General features: G+C 44.2%; 1 protein-coding gene across 10 annotated transcripts in view; it reads left to right on the top strand.

Annotated features, from left to right (window-relative positions):
- LOC128685725 (mitogen-activated protein kinase kinase kinase 7-interacting protein 3 homolog) overlaps positions 1–19,160 on the top strand; it is a 639,350-nt gene that overhangs the window by 390,751 nt on the left and 229,439 nt on the right. For all 10 annotated transcript variants that reach the window (XM_070088023.1, XM_070088020.1, XM_070088024.1 and 7 more), the window contains one exon: positions 14,713–15,053. In XM_070088023.1, coding sequence (XP_069944124.1) covers positions 14,934–15,053 — 120 coding nt within the window. In that variant the 5' untranslated portion in view covers positions 14,713–14,933. The remainder of the gene's footprint in view (positions 1–14,712; positions 15,054–19,160) is intronic.

The raw sequence follows: 19,160 nt of genomic DNA, 5'->3' as shown, positions 1-19,160 counted from the left end.
GTAACTCTCTGCTTTCTATTGGTAAGCCATGCCTCAATCCATGCTAGAACTTTACCTCCTATACCATGAGCTGCCACTTTTCTTAAGAGTCTCTTGTGAGGTACTCTGTCGAAGGCTTTACTAAAATCCAAATAAACAATATCATATTCCTTATCACTGTCAACTGCCTCAAATGTTCTATTGAAGAACGTCAGTAAGTTTGTCAGGCAGGAACGACCTCTCGTGAATCCATGCTGAGATTCATTTATCAAGTTATGCTCTTCAAGGTGACTTCTGATAATGTCAGCTATAACTGATTCTAATAACTTGCCCACTATAGATGTCAGGCTTATTGGACGGTAATTTGAAGGAGTGGACTTATCCCCTGATTTGAATATAGGAACCACATTAGCCATCTTCCACAACTCTGGCACAACACTGGTAAGGATGGATGCATTGAATACACTCGTTAATGAACATTAAAATGGTATAAAATACCGACAGTGTTACCACACTCGTTAATGGCTGACTAAGCTCCATCTTGCATTCCTTAAGTACCCTTGAAAACAACTCATCGGGTCCCGGGGACTTATTTTGTTTGTTTGTCTATCTGTTTAATAACCATGTCCCTCGTGACAGTAATATTAGTTAACTTAAATTCATCAGGAACTAAATAATTGTTAATTACTGGAATCTCATTTATATCTTCCTGTGTAAAAACTGACAAAAAATAGTCATTAAATAAGGAACACATTTCCAGTTCATTATCCGTCAGCTGTCCATTCCCAGATTTCAGAGGTCCTACTTTTTCCTTCACCTTCGTCCTATACACTTGAAAGAACCCCTTTGGATTAGTCTTTGATTCATTAGCAACTCTAATTTCATAGTCACGTTTAGCCTTTCTAATCGCCTTTTTTACTTCTCTTTTAAGCTGAACATATTGGTCAGTAAGGTTAACCTCTCCTCTTCTGATGCGCCTATAAATTCCCCTTTTCTCCCCTAATAGATGCTTTAGCCTCCTGTTAACCCATTTGGGATCGTTATTATTAGACCTAATTTCTCTCTGGGGAATGTATATACTCTGGGCACTGTGTACATTATTAAGAAAACAATCATAAAAGCAGATCCCTTCATATTCATAAGTATGATTATCGTCAATAAAATCATTAGCTAGATAACCCCAATCAAGATTAGACAGATGTTCCCTAAGTCCATTATAATCGGCAGAACGAAAATCAGGGATTTTTACTGTATTATCATTATTCTTGCATTCCCAATTAATGCTAAAAGTGATGGATTTGTGATCACTTGCGCCAAGCTCTTCAGTGATCTCCAGATTATTCACGAGTGTTTCCTTATTTGACAAGACTAGGTCTAGCAAATTATTACCCCTGGTAGGCTCAGTTACACTCTGTTTCAGAAAACAGTCCTGAACTGTTTCCATGAAGTCACTGGACTCTAGATTACCTGTCAAAGAATTCCAGTCAATTTTGCTAAAGTTAAAGTCCCCTACTATGACTATGTTACTGTGTCCAGAAGCCCTAACAATTTCGTCCCAAAGAAGTCTCCCTCTATCGTGATCCAACACGCGCAGGTTCATGGCAATACACCCAGGTTCACGGCAACACACCCAGGCTCATAGCAACACACCCAGGTTGAAGGCAACACAAGCAGGTTCACGGCAACACACCCAAGTTTACGGCAATATACCCATGTTCACGGCAACACACCTTGGTTCAGGGCAACACACCCAGTTTCATCTCAACGCTTCCAGGTTCACGGCAACACACCCAGGATCATAGCAACACATCCAGCTTCATGACAGCACACCGAAGCTCACGGCAACACACCCAGGTTCTCCTTCACACTCCCAGGTTCACGGCAACACACACAGGTTAATGGCAACACACCTGGCTTCACGGCTTCGCACCCAGGTTCATGGCAATACACCCAGGTTCACGGCAACACACCCAGGTTCACAGCTACACGGCCACACATCCAGCCTTATGGCAACACACCCAGGCTCACAGCAACTCACCCAGATTCACGGCAACACACCCAGCTTCATAAGACAACCAGGTTCACTACAAACCCAGGTTCATAGCAACACACCCAGGCTCACGGCAACATACCCAGGTTCATGGCAACACTTCCAGGTTCATGGCCATACACCCAGGTTCACGGCAAAACCCAGGCACATGGCAACACACCTAGGTTCACAGCAACACACTCAGGTTCACGGCAGGACATCCAGGTTCACAGCAAGACATCCAGGTTCACAACACACCTTGGCTCACGGCAACACATGCAGCCTTATGGCAACACACCCAGGTTCACGGCAACACACCCAGGCTCATGGCAACACACCCAGTTTCAAGGAAAGACACTCATGTTCACGGCAACACATCCAGTCTTATGGCAACGCACCCAGGTTCGCGGCAACACTCCCAGGTTCATGGCAACACAATCAGTTTCACCTCAACACACCCAGGTTCATGGCAATACACCCAGGTTCACGGAAACACACCCAGGCTCATGGCAACACACCCATGTTCAAGGTAACACGCCCAGGCTCACGGCGACACACCCGGGTTCGTGGCTATACACCGACGTTTGAGGCAACACACCTAGGCTCATGGCAACACACCCAGGTTCACGGCAATAAGGCCAGGTTCATGGCAACACACCCAGCTTCACGGCAACAAGGCCAGGTTCATGGCAACACACCCAGCTTCACGGCAATGCACCCATGTTCATGGCAACACACCCAGGTTCACGGCAACACACCCAGGTTCACGGCAACACACGCTGGTTCACGGCAACAAACACAGGTTCACAGCAGCACACCCACGCTCACTTCAACACATACAGCATTATGGTTACACATCCTGGTTCACGGCAACACACCCAGGCTCACGGCAACACACGCTGGTTCACGGCAACAAACACAGGTTCATGGCAGCACACCTGGGTTCACAACAACACACCCAGATTCACGTTCGCACACCCAGGTTCACAGCAACACACCCAGGCTCACGGCAACACATCCAGCCTAGTGGCAACACACCCGGGTTCGCGGTAACACACCCAGGTTCATTGCAACACATCCAGGCTCACGGCAACACACTCAGATTCATAGCAACACATTCAGGTTCATGGCAGGACTCTCAGGTTCACGGCAACACTCCTAGGTTCGCGGCAACACACCAGGCTCGTGGCAACACTTCCTGGTTCATGGCAACACACTCAGGTTCACGACAACACACCCAGGTTCACAGCACGTCAGCCAGGTTCACAGCAACACACCCAGGCTCAGGGCAACACACCCAGGTTAACGGCAGCACTCCCAAGGTCACGGCAACACAGGTTCACGGCAACACACCCAGGATCACGGCGACAAACCCAGGCTCACGGCAACACACCTAGGTTCTCGGCAACACACCCAGGCTTTCGGCAACACATACAGCCTGATGGCAACACACCCAGGTTCACAGCAACACCCAGGTTCATGGCAACACACCCAGGGTCACGGCAACACTGCCAGATTCACGGAAATACACCCAGGTTCACGAAAACACACCCAGGTTCATAGCAACACGCAGGTTCATAGCAATACACCTAGGTTCACGGCAACACACCCAGGCTCATAGCAACACGCCCAAGTTGAAGGCAACACAAGCAGGTTCACGGCAACACACCCAGGTTCACGGCAACACACCTTAGTTCACGGAAACACACCTAGGTTCACGGCAACACATGCCCGTTTGCGGCAACAGACCCAGGTTCACGGGAAGACACCCAGGGTCATGGCAACACAACCAGTCTCATTGCAGCATACTAAGGCTGACAACTCTCTTTAGATGCTATTGTAATTAACACAAGCATATTATATACAGTATCCATGGATTCAGTTTCTGCGGTTTCGGTTATCCATGGTACTATTGTCTGAAAATAACCCTTAACTTGACTCAAGAAATCGTAATGACACGATTGCAAACAAACCATACCCCCGGCCGGGATTGAACCCGCGGTCATAGTCTCAACGCGACGGGCTGGAGTTTTGAGACTATGACCGCGGGTTCAATCCCGGCCGGGGGTATGGTTTAATAACCCTTAATTTTGCTTAATAATGTCCCCAAAGCAGTTTTTCAAATCCAGGGAAGCCATGAAGTGCTTCCTAACACACGGCAACCTGGCAACCCACCCAGGCTCATGGCAACCCACCCAGGCTCACGGCAACACACCCAAGCTCACGGCACCCCACCCAGGCTCACGGCAACACACCCAGGCTCACGGCAACACACCCAGGCTCTCGGCAACACACCCAGGCTCGCGGCAGCACACCCAGGCTCACGGCAGCACACCCAGATTCACGGTAACACACCAAGGCTCACAGCAACACACCCAGGTTCACAGCAACACACCCAGGTTCACGGCAACACACCCAGGCTTGCGGCAGCACACCCAGGCTCGCGGCAGCACACCCAGATTCACGGTAACAAACCAAGGCTCACAGCAACACACCCAGGTTCACGCCAACACACCCAGGTTCACGGCAACACACCCAGGTTCACGGCAACACACTAAGGCTCACGGCAACACACTCAGGTTCACGGCAGCACATCCAGGTTCACAGCAAGACATCCAGGTTCACAACACACCTAGGCTCACGGCAACACATTCAGGTTCACGGCAACACACCCAGGCTCATTTCAACGCACCCAGTTTCAAGGAAAGACACCCATGTTCACGGCAACACATCCAGTCTTATGGCAACGCACCCAGGTTCACGGCAACACTCCCAGGATCCTGGCAGCACACCCAGTTTCACCTCAACACTTCTAGGTTCACGGCAACACACCCAGGTTCATGGCAATACACCCAGGCTCAAGGTAACACGCCCAGGCTCACGGCAACACACCCGGGTTCGTGGCTATACACCGACGTTTAAGGCAACACACCCAGGTTCACGGCAACAATCCCAGGTTCATGGCAATACACCCTGGTTCATGGCAACACACGAATGTTCATAGGAACAGAGCCAGGTTCACGGCAATGCACCCATGTTCATGGCAACACACCCAGGTTCACGGCAACACACCCAGGCTCATGGCAACACACGCAGGTTCACGGCAGCACATCCACGCTCACTCTAACACATACAGCATTGTGGTAACACATCCTGGTTCAGGGCAATACACCCAGGCTCACTGCAACACACCGAGATTCACGGCAACACTACCAGGTTCATGGCAACACACCCAGGCTCATTTCAACGCACCCAGTTTCAAGGAAAGACACCCATGTTCACGGCAACACATCCAGTCTTATGGCAACGCACCCAGGTTCACGGCAACACTCCCAGGATCCTGGCAGCACACCCAGTTTCACCTCAACACTTCTAGGTTCACGGCAACACACCCAGGTTCATGGCAATACACCCAGGCTCAAGGTAACACGCCCAGGCTCACGGCAACACACCCGGGTTCGTGGCTATACACCGACGTTTAAGGCAACACACCCAGGTTCACGGCAACAATCCCAGGTTCATGGCAATACACCCTGGTTCATGGCAACACACGAATGTTCATAGGAACAGAGCCAGGTTCACGGCAATGCACCCATGTTCATGGCAACACACCCAGGTTCACGGCAACACACCCAGGCTCATGGCAACACACGCAGGTTCACGGCAGCACATCCACGCTCACTCTAACACATACAGCATTGTGGTAACACATCCTGGTTCAGGGCAATACACCCAGGCTCACTGCAACACACCGAGATTCACGGCAACACTACCAGGTTCATGGCAACACACCCAGATTCATGACAACATACCCAAGCTCATGGCAACACACTTAGGTTAACGGCAACACACCCAGATTCACAGCACACCGAGGTTCACAGCAACATATTCAGGCTCACGGCAACACAGTCTTATTATAACACACATGCTTTCACGACAACACACCCAGGTTCACGGCAACACACCCAGGTACATGGCAACACACTCAGGTTCACGACAACACACCCAGGTTCACGGCAACACACCCAGGTTCACGGCAACACACCTAGGATCATGGTAACACACCCAGGTTCATCCCAGCACACCCATGTTCACGGCAACACTCAGGTTCGTAGGAACACACTCAGGTTCACGGCAACACACCAGGCGCACAGCAACACACCCAGGTTCATGGCAACACACCCAAGGTCATGGCAACACATGCAGGTACACGACAACATACCCATGTTCACGGCAACACACCCAGGCTACTGGGAACACACCCTGGTTCACAGCAACACATCCAGTTTCACAGCAACACATCCAGCCTTATGGCAGTGCACCCAGGCTCCTGGGAACACAACCAGGTTCACAACAACACACCCATGTTCACGGCAAGACACCCAGGCTATTGGCAACAAAACCAGTTTCACAGCAACGCACCATTCTCACGGCAACACATCCAGCCTAATGGCAACACACCAGGTTCACGGTAACACACCCAAGTTCATGTCAACACATTCAGGTTCACGGCAACACACCTAGGTTCGCGGCAACACTCCCTGGTTCATGGCAACACACTCAGGTTCACGACAACACACCCAGGTTCACAGCAACACACCCACACACCCAGGGTCATGGCAACACACACAGGTTAACGGCAGCACTCTCAGGGTCACGGCAGCACAGGTTCACGGCAAGACACCCAGGCTCCCGGCAACACACCCAGGATCATGGCGACAAACCCAGGCTCACGTCAACACGCCTAGGTTTTCGGCAACACACCCAGGCTTTTGGCAACACATACAACCTGATGGCAACACACCCAGGTTCATGGCAACACACCCAGGGTCACGGCAACACTGCCAGATTCACGGAAATACACCCAGGTTCATGGCAACAGAACCAGGTTCACCTCAACACGCCCAGGTTCATGGCAACACACGCAGGTTCATGGCAATACACCCAGGTTCATGGCAACACACCCAGGCTCATAGCAACACACGTAGGTTGAAGGCAACACAAGCGGGTTCACGGCAACACACCCAGGTTTACCGCAACACACCCAGGTTCACGGCAACACACCCAGGTTCACGGCAGCACACCTAGGTTCACGGCAACACATATCCGTTTTCGGCAACAAACCCAGGTTCACGGGAAGACACCCAGGGTCATAGCAACACAACCAGTCTCATTGCAGCATACTAAGGCTGACAACTCTCTTTAGATGCTATTGTAATCAACACAAGCATAATATATACAGCCCCCCCCCCCCCCCCCCAGTATCCATGGATTCAGTTTCTGTGGTTTCGGTTATCCATGGTACTATGGTCCGAAAATAACCCTTAATTTTGCTTAATAACGTCCCCAAAGCAGTTTTTCAAATCCACGGAAGCCATGAAGTGCTTCCTAACACACGGCAACCTGGCAACCCACCCAGGCTCATGGCAACACGCCCTGGCTTACGGCAACCCACCAAGGCTCACGGCAACCCACCCAGGCTCTCGGCAACACACCCAGGCTCGCGGCAACACATTCAGGCTTGTGGCAGCACACCCAGGCTTGCGGCAGCACACCCAGGCTCGCGGCAGCACACCCAGACTCGCGGCAGCACACCCAGGCTCGCGGCAGCACACCCAGGCTCGTGGCAGCACACCCAGACTCGCGGCAGCACACCCAGACTCGCGGCAGCACACCCAGACTCGAGGCAGCACACCCAGGCTCGCGGCAACACACCCAGGCTCACGGCAACACACCCAGGCTCGCGGCAGCACACCCAGGCTCACTGCAGCACACCCAGGCTCACGGCAGCACACCCAGATTCACGGTAGCACACCAAGGCTCACAAGCATAGTGTATACAGGCCTCACCCCCGGTATCCAAGGATTCAGTTTCTGCAGTTTCGGTTATCCATGGTGTACTATGGTCCTAGAATAACCCTTAATAGCATCCCCAAAGCACAAAGGTAGTGATGCTGGCAGTTCTTCAAATCCAGAGAAGTCGTGAAGTGCTTCCCATCAATGAAAAAAGCTAACTCTAGATTTATTGTGCATAATTTATCAATTAAACTTTATCGTAGGCACTTATGTGAACAAAAAAAACGACTTAATAGGATTTGCTACTATCCACAGTCTCAGGTATCCATGGTAGGTCTTGGAACGCATTCCCTGTGGATTCAGGAGGACTGCTGTACATACGTACAGTGGACCCCTGGATAACGTAATTAATCTGTTCCAGGGAGTGTGTCTTATACCAAATCTGACTTAATCCGAATTAATATTCCCCATAAGAAATAAAGGAAATCCAATTAATCCGTTCTAGACACAGCAACACACCTATTTCCCTAAACAGAAAACAATGAGACATGCAGAGTAAAACATTACTACAATGAAACTTACCTTTATTGAAGACTTATTGAGGATTGATGAGACGGGAGGAGAGGAGAGGATGGAGGTGTACTATTGTTTGGAAGGGGAATTCCCTTCCATAAAGACTTCAGGTACCAAGTCCTTATCTGGGGTTACTTCCCTTCTTTGTTTTTTAATGCCACTGGATCAGCTTCAGAGTCACTGGACTCCTGCCGCACAAAATATCTGTCCAGAGAGCTCTGTTTCTGGTGTCTCTCTAAGATTTCCCTAAAATGGGACACAACATTGTCATTGTAGATGTTGCCAGCACGGCCTGCAGCAGCTGTGTCAGAGTGATGTTCATCCATAAATGTTTCCACATAAGAAAGCAGGAACATTGCAGCAGGCCTGTTGGCCCATACTAGGCACTAACAGAAATGTATTTGCCCAACCCAATTTTCAATGCTTCCCAAGCAATAAGCTTTAATAATTTTATTCACTCATGCACAAGTCCCACTCAAATCAGATAGTGTGTGTGGGGAAGTATTCTGGCTGGTGTGTGTGGGGAAGTACCCTGGCTGGTGTGTGGGGAAGTACCCTCTACCACCATCACTACCATCCACTACCACCACCACTTTCGTATCTTTCTACAAACTTTTTCTTGAATTCTGTAGTGTTTTTCACCCTCTTTACCAAAGGGCAGGCACTAGAAGCTTTCTTTGGGTCCATGGTGGCTTATTTAGCAGTTACAAGCACTAAAAACAATAGAATAATACAAAATGTATCGCATGTATGCGTGGAGTCTTCCTTACTGGCTGGTAAACAATGGCACACTGGCTGTACATGGAGTGTCTGGGCCGCTCATGGCGCGTGGACACATTCAGAATGAATGACTTTTACCGAGTTCAGTGTCATTTACTGAGCCAATATTTTGACACAAAAACGTTACTTAATCAGATTATTTCTTAATCCGATTACATCTTAATCCAGGAGTCCACTGTAATGACTTTAAAACTATTGAAACTTTGGAAAGTTTCAAGACAGAATCCAAGGAGATGCAGAGTATGCAAAGGCTGTAAGCAGACTTAACAAAATGGAGCCTGGACTCTCAGCTGTTGAGTGCATTGGGCTGAAGAAACACCGGAACGGCAGAACCAGAGCCAAATAAATGAATAATGGGTATAATTGAAAACCACTGCAATAGCAGAATGCCAAGAAGTAGAATGCCATAGTGTGGGACCCACCTGTACAGTAGTATGCCCATGACATCTATGTGTCATGTAGTTGTGTCATGTACTTTTAGAAATTATAATTACAGTGGACCCCCGCATAACGATTACCTCCGAATGCGACCAATTATGTAAGTGCGTTTGTACGTGTATGTTTGGGGGTCTGAAATGGACTAATCTACTTCACAATATTTCTTATGGGAACAAATTCGGTCAGTACTGGCACCTGAACATACTTCTGGAGTGAAAAATATCGTTAACCGGGGGTCCACTGTATTATTACTGCATAAATATTATTATTATTGTCGGCACACGTGGGTGGACCTCAGTCAACCATTGATGTGGTAGCTTGTCTCTTATGTGGCATCTGAGCCAATAGGAGTGGGGGTCTGTGGGGTGACTTAGCAGCCAGTCTGCAGCAGGGTTGAATATCTCTATTGTATCATCTCAGCCAATAGCAGAGTTTGTACTACAGTTTATTGTTTACTCTTCAGCTTGAAGCTATCATGGGTGTTTCCTGCACTAACTCTGGTTTACTCTTCATAATGGCATTTATGTTATAATTACACCATCTTCTGCATTACCAAGTCATTATGGCCCTTAAGGAAGATAGCTTGTGCCAATTATGTCTGTGAAGGGTACAAGTCCAAGGTACAGTAAAAGTTGTACCTTGGGGTCTTGGAATGAATTACTTTGCTTTCCGGCATATAAGGCATGCCTTTTCTTTTCCCACAAAAGGTTTTGGAGAATCACCCTGCACCTTTCATGCTTAAAGTCAGGGTTAAGAGTAGACTTTGGGTTATGCTTTAGTGTAAAGTAAGGGGGTAATTAGCCATTGAATATGATTACTGATTTACCATTGTGATACTTTTATCATGCCTTATATGCCAGAAAATACAGTACCATAAAGCCATGTATTTTAGGGTTTGGAACAAATTAATATTTTAACTCGGTGGACCTCTGTAATTTGAAGCTAAGGACCTAAGTCCCACTTTGCAAATGGTTATCACATTTACCATTTTCCACTTATCTGGCTTTCCATCACACCTTTTTTTCTAAAAAAAAAAAAAAAAAAGTGTATATCCAAAGCTTAAGTAAAATTTAATTACTTAAAAGCTGGTAAATCTTAGAGAAAAGTTTGGATTGATTTTGTGGGTGGCTTCAAACTTAATGTGCTGGTGTATTTTAGGATATTGGTCTTAAGATGGGGAAATGCCTCTTCAGGTTGACTTCAGAACTGGTGTTTCTTAGTGGAAGGTTTGAATTAGTCTTGGCTTGTGCATGTCCTAACCTTCCATTTTTATTGAAGAACTTGGGATATTAATTTCCGTTTGACAACTTGTGAATACCTCTTTTGATTTGCCTCAAATCCTCAACTCAAATATTTAACTGCATTTGAAACCTGTGTCACTCTCTGCCATATTTATTTTGTGTTCATTGATATCCAGGGGGCTGGGGTTATGCAATGTGGAATACCCTTCTCTTGTCATACAGTGACTGAAATACATTACATCGTTATTATTATTATTACATTCATGAGGGAGCACTATACCCATAGGAGCCATACAGTACCTGGGGTAATGAGAGGCAAGTAGGTTCCATCTGAGGAAGAGGTCATATCCAGCTGCTTGGATCAAGAGCTCCCTTGCCAGCATCAAAGAACTTTCCTTGAGGAAGTAGGTTTTGAAACTCCTCATAGACTGGTCAGAAGCCAGTAATGTAGTACAGGTCCTCATCACAAATCCGGCATCATTGGGACCTGTAGTGTGCCGGATCACTGAGTTTGCCGGATTACAGAGTGGTTAGGTTAGAATACACTTAATAAAATTAACCAACTTGACTTGCACAGTTCATTGGACATCGGAAAAAATTGAACATTTCCGCTACTTTGAGCTCAATTTCAAGGTACTTTTCGTCATGAAAGCAATCAAAATCATGTCTATTTCTGTAATATATCTTCCATTCTATCAAATGAGTCCAAAAAAATGAGAATACAACCATAAAAACCATACGAAAATATACTGCAAAGAGGCGGCTAATGGCTGAGAAGTTAACTCCTTTATTTATCGTCCGTCTTTTTTATTTTTGTTGTACGTTAAGAAGCATCTTTCCATCATACATTGCCCAAGTTTCAATGAGATAGCCCAACAAACAACCGAGAAAAAAAATATTTACCAAAAATCATATATGGCAAGCCCAAGCCAGGTACTGGAAATAAGTCACTTTGTCTGACTTTTCTGGGTTATCCTAGGTTCTCTATACATACACTGCTATGTATAATAATCTGTGTAACTGTATTTGTGTATGCCTGAATAAACTTATTTACTTCTAGTCTGTCAACTGAGTACAAAAAACCACCCATTCACTTATTTCAACTTCCCAATAAAGTGGTCAGAAATTGGCAATTTGGCCAATTTCACACAAATTTCAACAGATGCCAATTTCAAAATAGGGTCCAGAATAAACAATGCAGACATTCCTGGCACTAAAATAACATTTTCTCTGTTCATTAGTCACGGCTACAGGCCCCTCGTATATTACTCTTGCTTTTCATTTGGAATTTTTATTCACAAAAAAAATAGAAGATTTACTGTTATGCAGACTGCTGCATTATTGTAATAATTGTATAAATAATGTCAAGCCATTCTTGACTCGTACTGGAATTTAGACTGGCAGGCGGACAGGTATTGGACGGTGACGTCATTTGTTTACTCTTGAGCTTTGCTAAAGAATAGAACATTTTTGCTACTGGGAGTGCAATTTCGAAGTACTTTTCATCATGAAAGCAATCAAAATCATATCTATTTCTGTAATATATCTTTCATTCTATCAAATGAGACCGAAAAAATGAGAATATAACCATAACAACCATACAAAAATATACTTACCACTAAGCGGCCGCTAATGGCTGAGAAGTGAACTCCGCTATTTATGGTCTGATTTCTTTCATTTTTGGTGTACATGAAGAAGTATCTTTCCATCATACATTGCCCAAGTTTGAATGAGATAACCCAACAAACAACTGAGAAAATAATAATATAATAATAATAATAATAATAATAATACATGTATCTTTATATACTACATGTACATGTACAAGGTATACAGGCCTAGCTGACATCAATGACATACTACTATATAGAAAGCCCCTTGTTATAGAGAGTATTTCAAGAAAATTAGGTCAGTATCCCAGGATAACACCCACACTAGTCGGCTAACACCCAGGTACCCATTTAATGATGGGTAAACATAGACAACAGGTGTAAAGAAACACGCCTAATGTTGCTACCCTGGCTGGGAATCGAATATTTACCAAAAATCATATATGGCTAACCCAAGCCAGGTACTAAAAATAAGCCACGTTGACTTTTTTGGGGTTATCCTAGGTTCTCTACACATATGCTGCTATGTGTGATAATCTACAGAGAGAAAATAACTTTTTTTGTTTCAGGTTTATGGTGCAGTACGAGTGTATATCATAGTTAGCCCTGTGCTATACTCCGTTTTCTCTAATATAAGCCACAAAGACAGGGATAGGAGAATGGTATTTGTATATCATATCCTCTTCATACCTCCATCGAACTGCTCGGTGTTATGCCAAATATTATTCATTCTGGAGTATTTAACATGTTTTATGTTATTTATACGTATTGTTTCTTATGTCATATTAGATCAATTGTGATAGGCAAATAAGCTGTAGTGTTGATATTAGCGTAATAATAAAGCATATTCTCCAGCTTCATGAGACTGAGCTCATGGCAACCGACAGTGGCTTCAAAGCCACCTTATCTTTAATGGATAATGTACTGTGTAGGTGCTTTACATAATGAGAAGCATTTCTTTTATTCATTGGAACCATGGCTAGGGCTAAAAGTAAGCAGGTTAAAACAATAAATGGAGAAAAAGAAATTGGAATGATTTATGCAGCAAGTAGCGCCACCAAACAGTACCAGCAGGTTGGTGTGGCGACCCTGGAAATTTGAAATTATGCTCGCCAAAATTAGTGCCGAATAACTGAAGGAACCGAATAACTGATTGCCGGATTTGTGATGGCGGACCTGTACTAGTTGTAATTTTTTTTTTAGGGGGGGGGGGTAATTTTTAGATTTTTAATACTTTATATTCATACTGTTTTCTATATTTTTCATGTTTTTTTCTTGATATTTTCATCCATTTTTCCCATACTTTATTTTACAATTTATGTTTTTTTTTATGCTTTCCAGACTTCCTTACATTCTCTGCACTTTTCTCTAGACAGTAGTTTACACATTTTATATTTTTTGTACATTTTTTTATTCTTTTCATATTCTTTACTTGGAATATTAGTACACTGTACAATTCAAGTTACAGATACTTGTAGTAAAAAAATAATTAGCTACATATTAAAAATCACTTCATTGCACCCTACTACAATATTGCTTCTTCCTGAAAGATGTTTTTGGGAGACAGTGTCCCCATGACCCTGTCCCAGACCAGGCTGTCTGGAGGATCAAGGCCTGATCAACCAGGTTGTTACTGCTAGCCATACACAATTCAGTGTACAAACCATAGCCTGAATACAGGCACTGATTTGAGGATCTTGTCCAGTTCCCTCTTGAAGGCCAGAATCTTGTTAGTAATTTCCCATATGCACAGAGGGGAGGCATGGAAGATTAGGGGACTCAAACATTCATCACGTTCTCTCTTAGTGTACTCGTCATACCACTGCATTTTAGTGGAGGTATTTTCCAGGTGTAAATACTGTACCTTTATTGCTTACATTTCAAGGAATACAGTTGAAGGGACTTCCAGCATTCCTAGTAGTTCAGATGTTTGACTATACGAGCAGTGAAAGTTTTTTGTATGCTTTCCAGCTCAGCAATCTCGCTCTGACCAGAAGGGGCAGTTTTCCGGCCTGGAGAGAAAAAGGTGACTCAGCATCTCTTGTCTGGAAAGTTCTAGTTATCCAGCCTATCATTTTTCTTGCGGTAGCAATGACAACATTGTTGTGATACTTGAATGCGAGATCTTCCGACATCATTACTCCTAGGTCTTGCACATGGGACTTTTGTTTAGTTGAATGATTTGAGTTTGTCTTGTACTTCATTACAGTCTTTATTTCCTCCATTCTTCCTCTACTTATTGCTCAGGGACAATTTTTTTTTTTCAGGAAGTTGGAGTGATTACAAGATGCATCCGAGGTGGCAACCGTTGTGCTGCAGCTGACTAGATGCTTCTCATGTGGCCCCAGTGTCTGCAGGTTTACTGCTTACTTGTGTTAAAAGTTTTAAAAGTGCCAGAATAAATAGATAAGAGCACAGTAAATAAATCAGGCTGGGTCTTAGTGAAAAAGAGAGGCCAAGCCATATTTGAAGTGGGTTGGGCCACAGTATGGACTCTGCGCGGCTGCCTACTGACACGCGCAACATCCCCCACATGCAGCTCTTCCATCACTTGAAGCAGAAATTTCCTGACCTGAAGGACAATGATGTCAATGAAAGCATTCAGAAGGTAAGATAAATAGAATGTGACATGCCATTTGCTGTGTAACTGTGTAAATGGTGGCATTACACTTGGTAATGTACAGTGCATGAGGGATGTACAGCAAGATATACTTCGCAACACAAGTATTGTAGTCAACCGCCTGCTTTGTTTTTATCAATGCATATGAATTTGTGTATTTATTTGTTATTTTAAGGATGAATTGGTATAAGTAAATATTTTGTCAGATAAAGGCAAGATACAGCTTAGAAATAACTGGTTAACAAGTCTTCTGATGGAATCACACCTGCCCATATGCTTGGATAAAACTTGTCATAAATACTGATCGATGAAAGTTGAGATACCACTTACACTGAGGAATTCCTAAGAGATCCTTTTTAGGAAAAGAGTATCTGACTGAGGCCAAAGCATACAGATATCTAGTTACTGTAGTAAGTTGTACGGCCTGTGTGGCAGCTTTACTGTACACCCTGTGCTCATCATGTGGGCTATAGTGCAGAGAAACAAGCAGTATTACAAGTGTGCAATGGGTCTTTCAGACCCCACTGAGCACAGGTGCATCTTAAAAAAATTTGTCATTTCATATACTATTAGTTACTTTACATAGCTAATCTACACAATACAATAGGGAGATACAGTCTCCAGGAAACTCGAGTATATCTTATTACCACTAAAAAATTGGTCATTATTGGATTACGGTCTCATCAATTTTTTTTATTAACCCTTAAACGGTCCAAAGAGATTGACGTTCAAATTCGTAGTGCTACAAAAGTGGATCTACTTTTTTTTACATATTTTCAAATACTGTATAACAAAAAAAAAATGTAGATAAAAGTTTTTTTTACACGTTTTCAAATGTAAAATAAAAAAGAAGATCTACATTTTTTTACATGCTTTCAGATGTTGAAAAAACGTATATATACGTTTGGACCATTTAAGGGTTAACACAGCTGTTTCCCATCAAGGCAGGGCGACCCAAAAAAGAAACACTTTCAATTATCGTCATCATCATTCACTCCATCACTGTCTTGCCAGAGGCATGCCTACACTACAGTTAAAAAACTGCAACATATCAACACCCCTCCTTCAGAGTGCAGGCACTGCACTTCCCACCTCCAGGACTCAAGTCTGGCTTCCCAGTTTCCCTGAATCCCTTCATAAATGTTACTTTGCTCACACCCCAACAACACATCAAGTCATAACTATTTCTCTCCACTCGCTCCTATCTACCACACTCACTATTACTGGACCTCCACACCCCTTGCACACAAAACCTCCTTTACCCTCCCCTCCCTCTAACCTTTTCTAGGCCGACCCCTACCTCACCTTCCTTCCACTACAGATTTATATGCTCTCCAAGTCATTCTATTTTGTTCCATCCTTTCTAAATGTCTGAACCACCTCAACAACCCCTCCTCTGCCCTCTGGATAATACTTTAGTAATCCTGCACCTCCTCCTAATTTCTAGACTACAGATTCTCTGCATTACATTCACACTGCATGTTGCCCTCAGTAGCTTAACTTTAATCCTCTTGCCTATGTTTCATTTCTCATTCCAAATGGTATCACTTTTCTCCTTATGTCAGTAAATTGGGAAGTTTTATTACAGTCTTTTTTTTTTTTTTTTTTAGTCTAGGTTAGTTTTTATTAGATTATTTTAGGCTATGGAAGTTTGACACACTCATCCAACCACTGAATCAAACTGTTAGTTGTCAGGGGAATTACTGCAAGAGTTAACTAGACACATTGCTATAGGACAAACATGATCAGTCAGGCTGTACTGCCTCTTAATTATGTACTAAGGGGGTTGGCCTTAATAAAGTGCAGCTTTGATAAATTGATGTGCTCTAGGTAATGTTACACCAGACAACTTACTAGTGCACAGTTCAAGCATAACACAAGCCATCCACTGAATGTTCATCACAGCACTTCTCCACAATAACATCAGTTATGTCAGTGTTCTAAACCTCACTATTACTCTCTTGCCAGTCATAGCATCACAGTATACTAGAGCCCAGCTTTATGGCACTTCGCTGATACGAACATTTCAAATTATGCCCCAGAATTCATTTATATGGCTCCTGATTCACTGTTATGGCATGTGTGAGCCACCCCTCCACTCTCAGTTTGTTTACCTCCTCCGTGAGCTCCGCATCTCTCTCGATTATGTCTGGAAACTTTCCAAAGTTTCAAGTGCTTTAAAGTTATTGCATATTTTATATATGCTCTTTTTGTGTTACAATGACATCTAAGGGTAGTTGTGATAAAAAGAAGTCATAAGGCTCTTATTTTAAGTACTAAATTAGAAATTATTAAACTCAGTGAGCAAGTTACAGTGGACCCTGGAATTTCGTAATTAATCCGTTCCAGAGAGTGTGACGAAAGTTTAAATTTACGAATGGTGAAACCATATTCTTATAAGAAATAATGTAAATCCAATTAATCTGTTCCAGTCACCCAAAAGTATTAACAAAAAAATATTTTTTTTTTACATTAAATATAGATTTACATACAGAAGACAATGAGACATGAAATATAAAACAATAATATCACACTTACCTTTATTGAAGACTTCTTGGTGTATGGAAGACGGGAGGTGGGGAGAGGATGGAGAAGTTACACTATTGTTTGGAAGGGAAATCCCCTTCCTTAAAGACTTTAGGTACCAGGTCCTTATCTGGGGTTACTTCTCTTCTTTGTTTTTTAATGGCACTAGGACCAGCTTGAGAGTCACTGGACCCCTGTTGCACAAAAAAAAAAAAAATGTCCAGAGAGCTCTTGTAGCTCTACCCTCTACCACCCTTTACCACCATCACTACCATCCTCTACCACCACCACCCTCTACCACCATCACAGCCACTACCACCCTCTACCCCTACCACCCTCTACCCCTACCACCCTCTACCACCATCACTACTGCTACCACTCTCTACCACTATCACTACCATCCTCTACCACCATCACTACCACCATCACAACCACTACCACTCTACCACAATCACTTCCACCCTCTACCACCATCACAACCACTACCACTCTACCACAATCACTTCCACCCTCTACCACCATCACAACCACTACCACTCTCTACCACCATCACAACCCCTACCACCCTCTACCACCATCACAACCACTACCACTCTACCACTATCACTACCACCCTGTACAACCATCACAACTACTACCACCCTCTACTACCCTGTCTACCACCCTCAACCACTACCATCCTCTACCACCACCACCACTGTCGTATTTTTCTACAAACTTTTTCTTAAATTCTATCGCATTTCTCACCTTTACCAAAGGGCTGGCACTAGAAACTTTCTTTGGGCTTATGGTGGCTTATTTAGAAGTTGCAAGCACAAAAAAAGAATGGAATATTATGAAATGTATCGTATGAACGCATGGGGTGATGCTCATTCGCCAATAAACAATGCCACACTGACTGGGAATGGTGTGTGGGGCACCTTTGTGTGGCGCGGACACTGGGATGCCACTCATACATGTTCCGGACAAGCGACAAATGGCGAGCCAAATTATGAACTGCGAGGCTATATTTTGACAAAAAAAGTTGTCAAAAGTCGAAATTTATGAAGAGCGAGCCTTACGAAACTCAAGGGCCCACTGTATGTCTATGGCTGAGATAGTACTGAGATACTACTGATAATTCACTGGTCAACATTCAAAATGCTTCCGAGACCAGAGTAGTAATTTCCAACTAATTTTAGGTCACTGATAATGAATATCATGGTTAAAATTGTTTGTTAGCTCTACTTTTCAATATACGCCAATGTGTCACAACAGGTTTCAACAGGTTTGCAACAGTGTTTCTTACCACACTCACAGTCTCACTGCCCTTCATTATTGTTCCAGCAGTCATAGAAGGTGGTTTATATTTTGAGGTGAAATGTAGGTGATTTTCTTAGCCGAACAGAGCAGATACACCAACTACACTGCTGCTTTCTACGTGAATGGGACAGCCATGCAAGAGGTTCCCACTACATCAGGAAAGAACTCAAAAGGAACAGTAGACCCCCGGTTTTCATAATTCATCCAATTCAGAAGGTTGGCCGAAATCCAAAATCACCAAAAACTGATATACAGTGGACCCCCGCA

This window comes from Cherax quadricarinatus, chromosome 23, assembly GCF_038502225.1.
Source record: "Cherax quadricarinatus isolate ZL_2023a chromosome 23, ASM3850222v1, whole genome shotgun sequence".
NCBI lineage: Eukaryota > Metazoa > Arthropoda > Malacostraca > Decapoda > Parastacidae > Cherax > Cherax quadricarinatus.
Note: the sequence above shows the minus strand (reverse complement) of the source record. Positions and strands in the feature narration are given on the sequence as shown.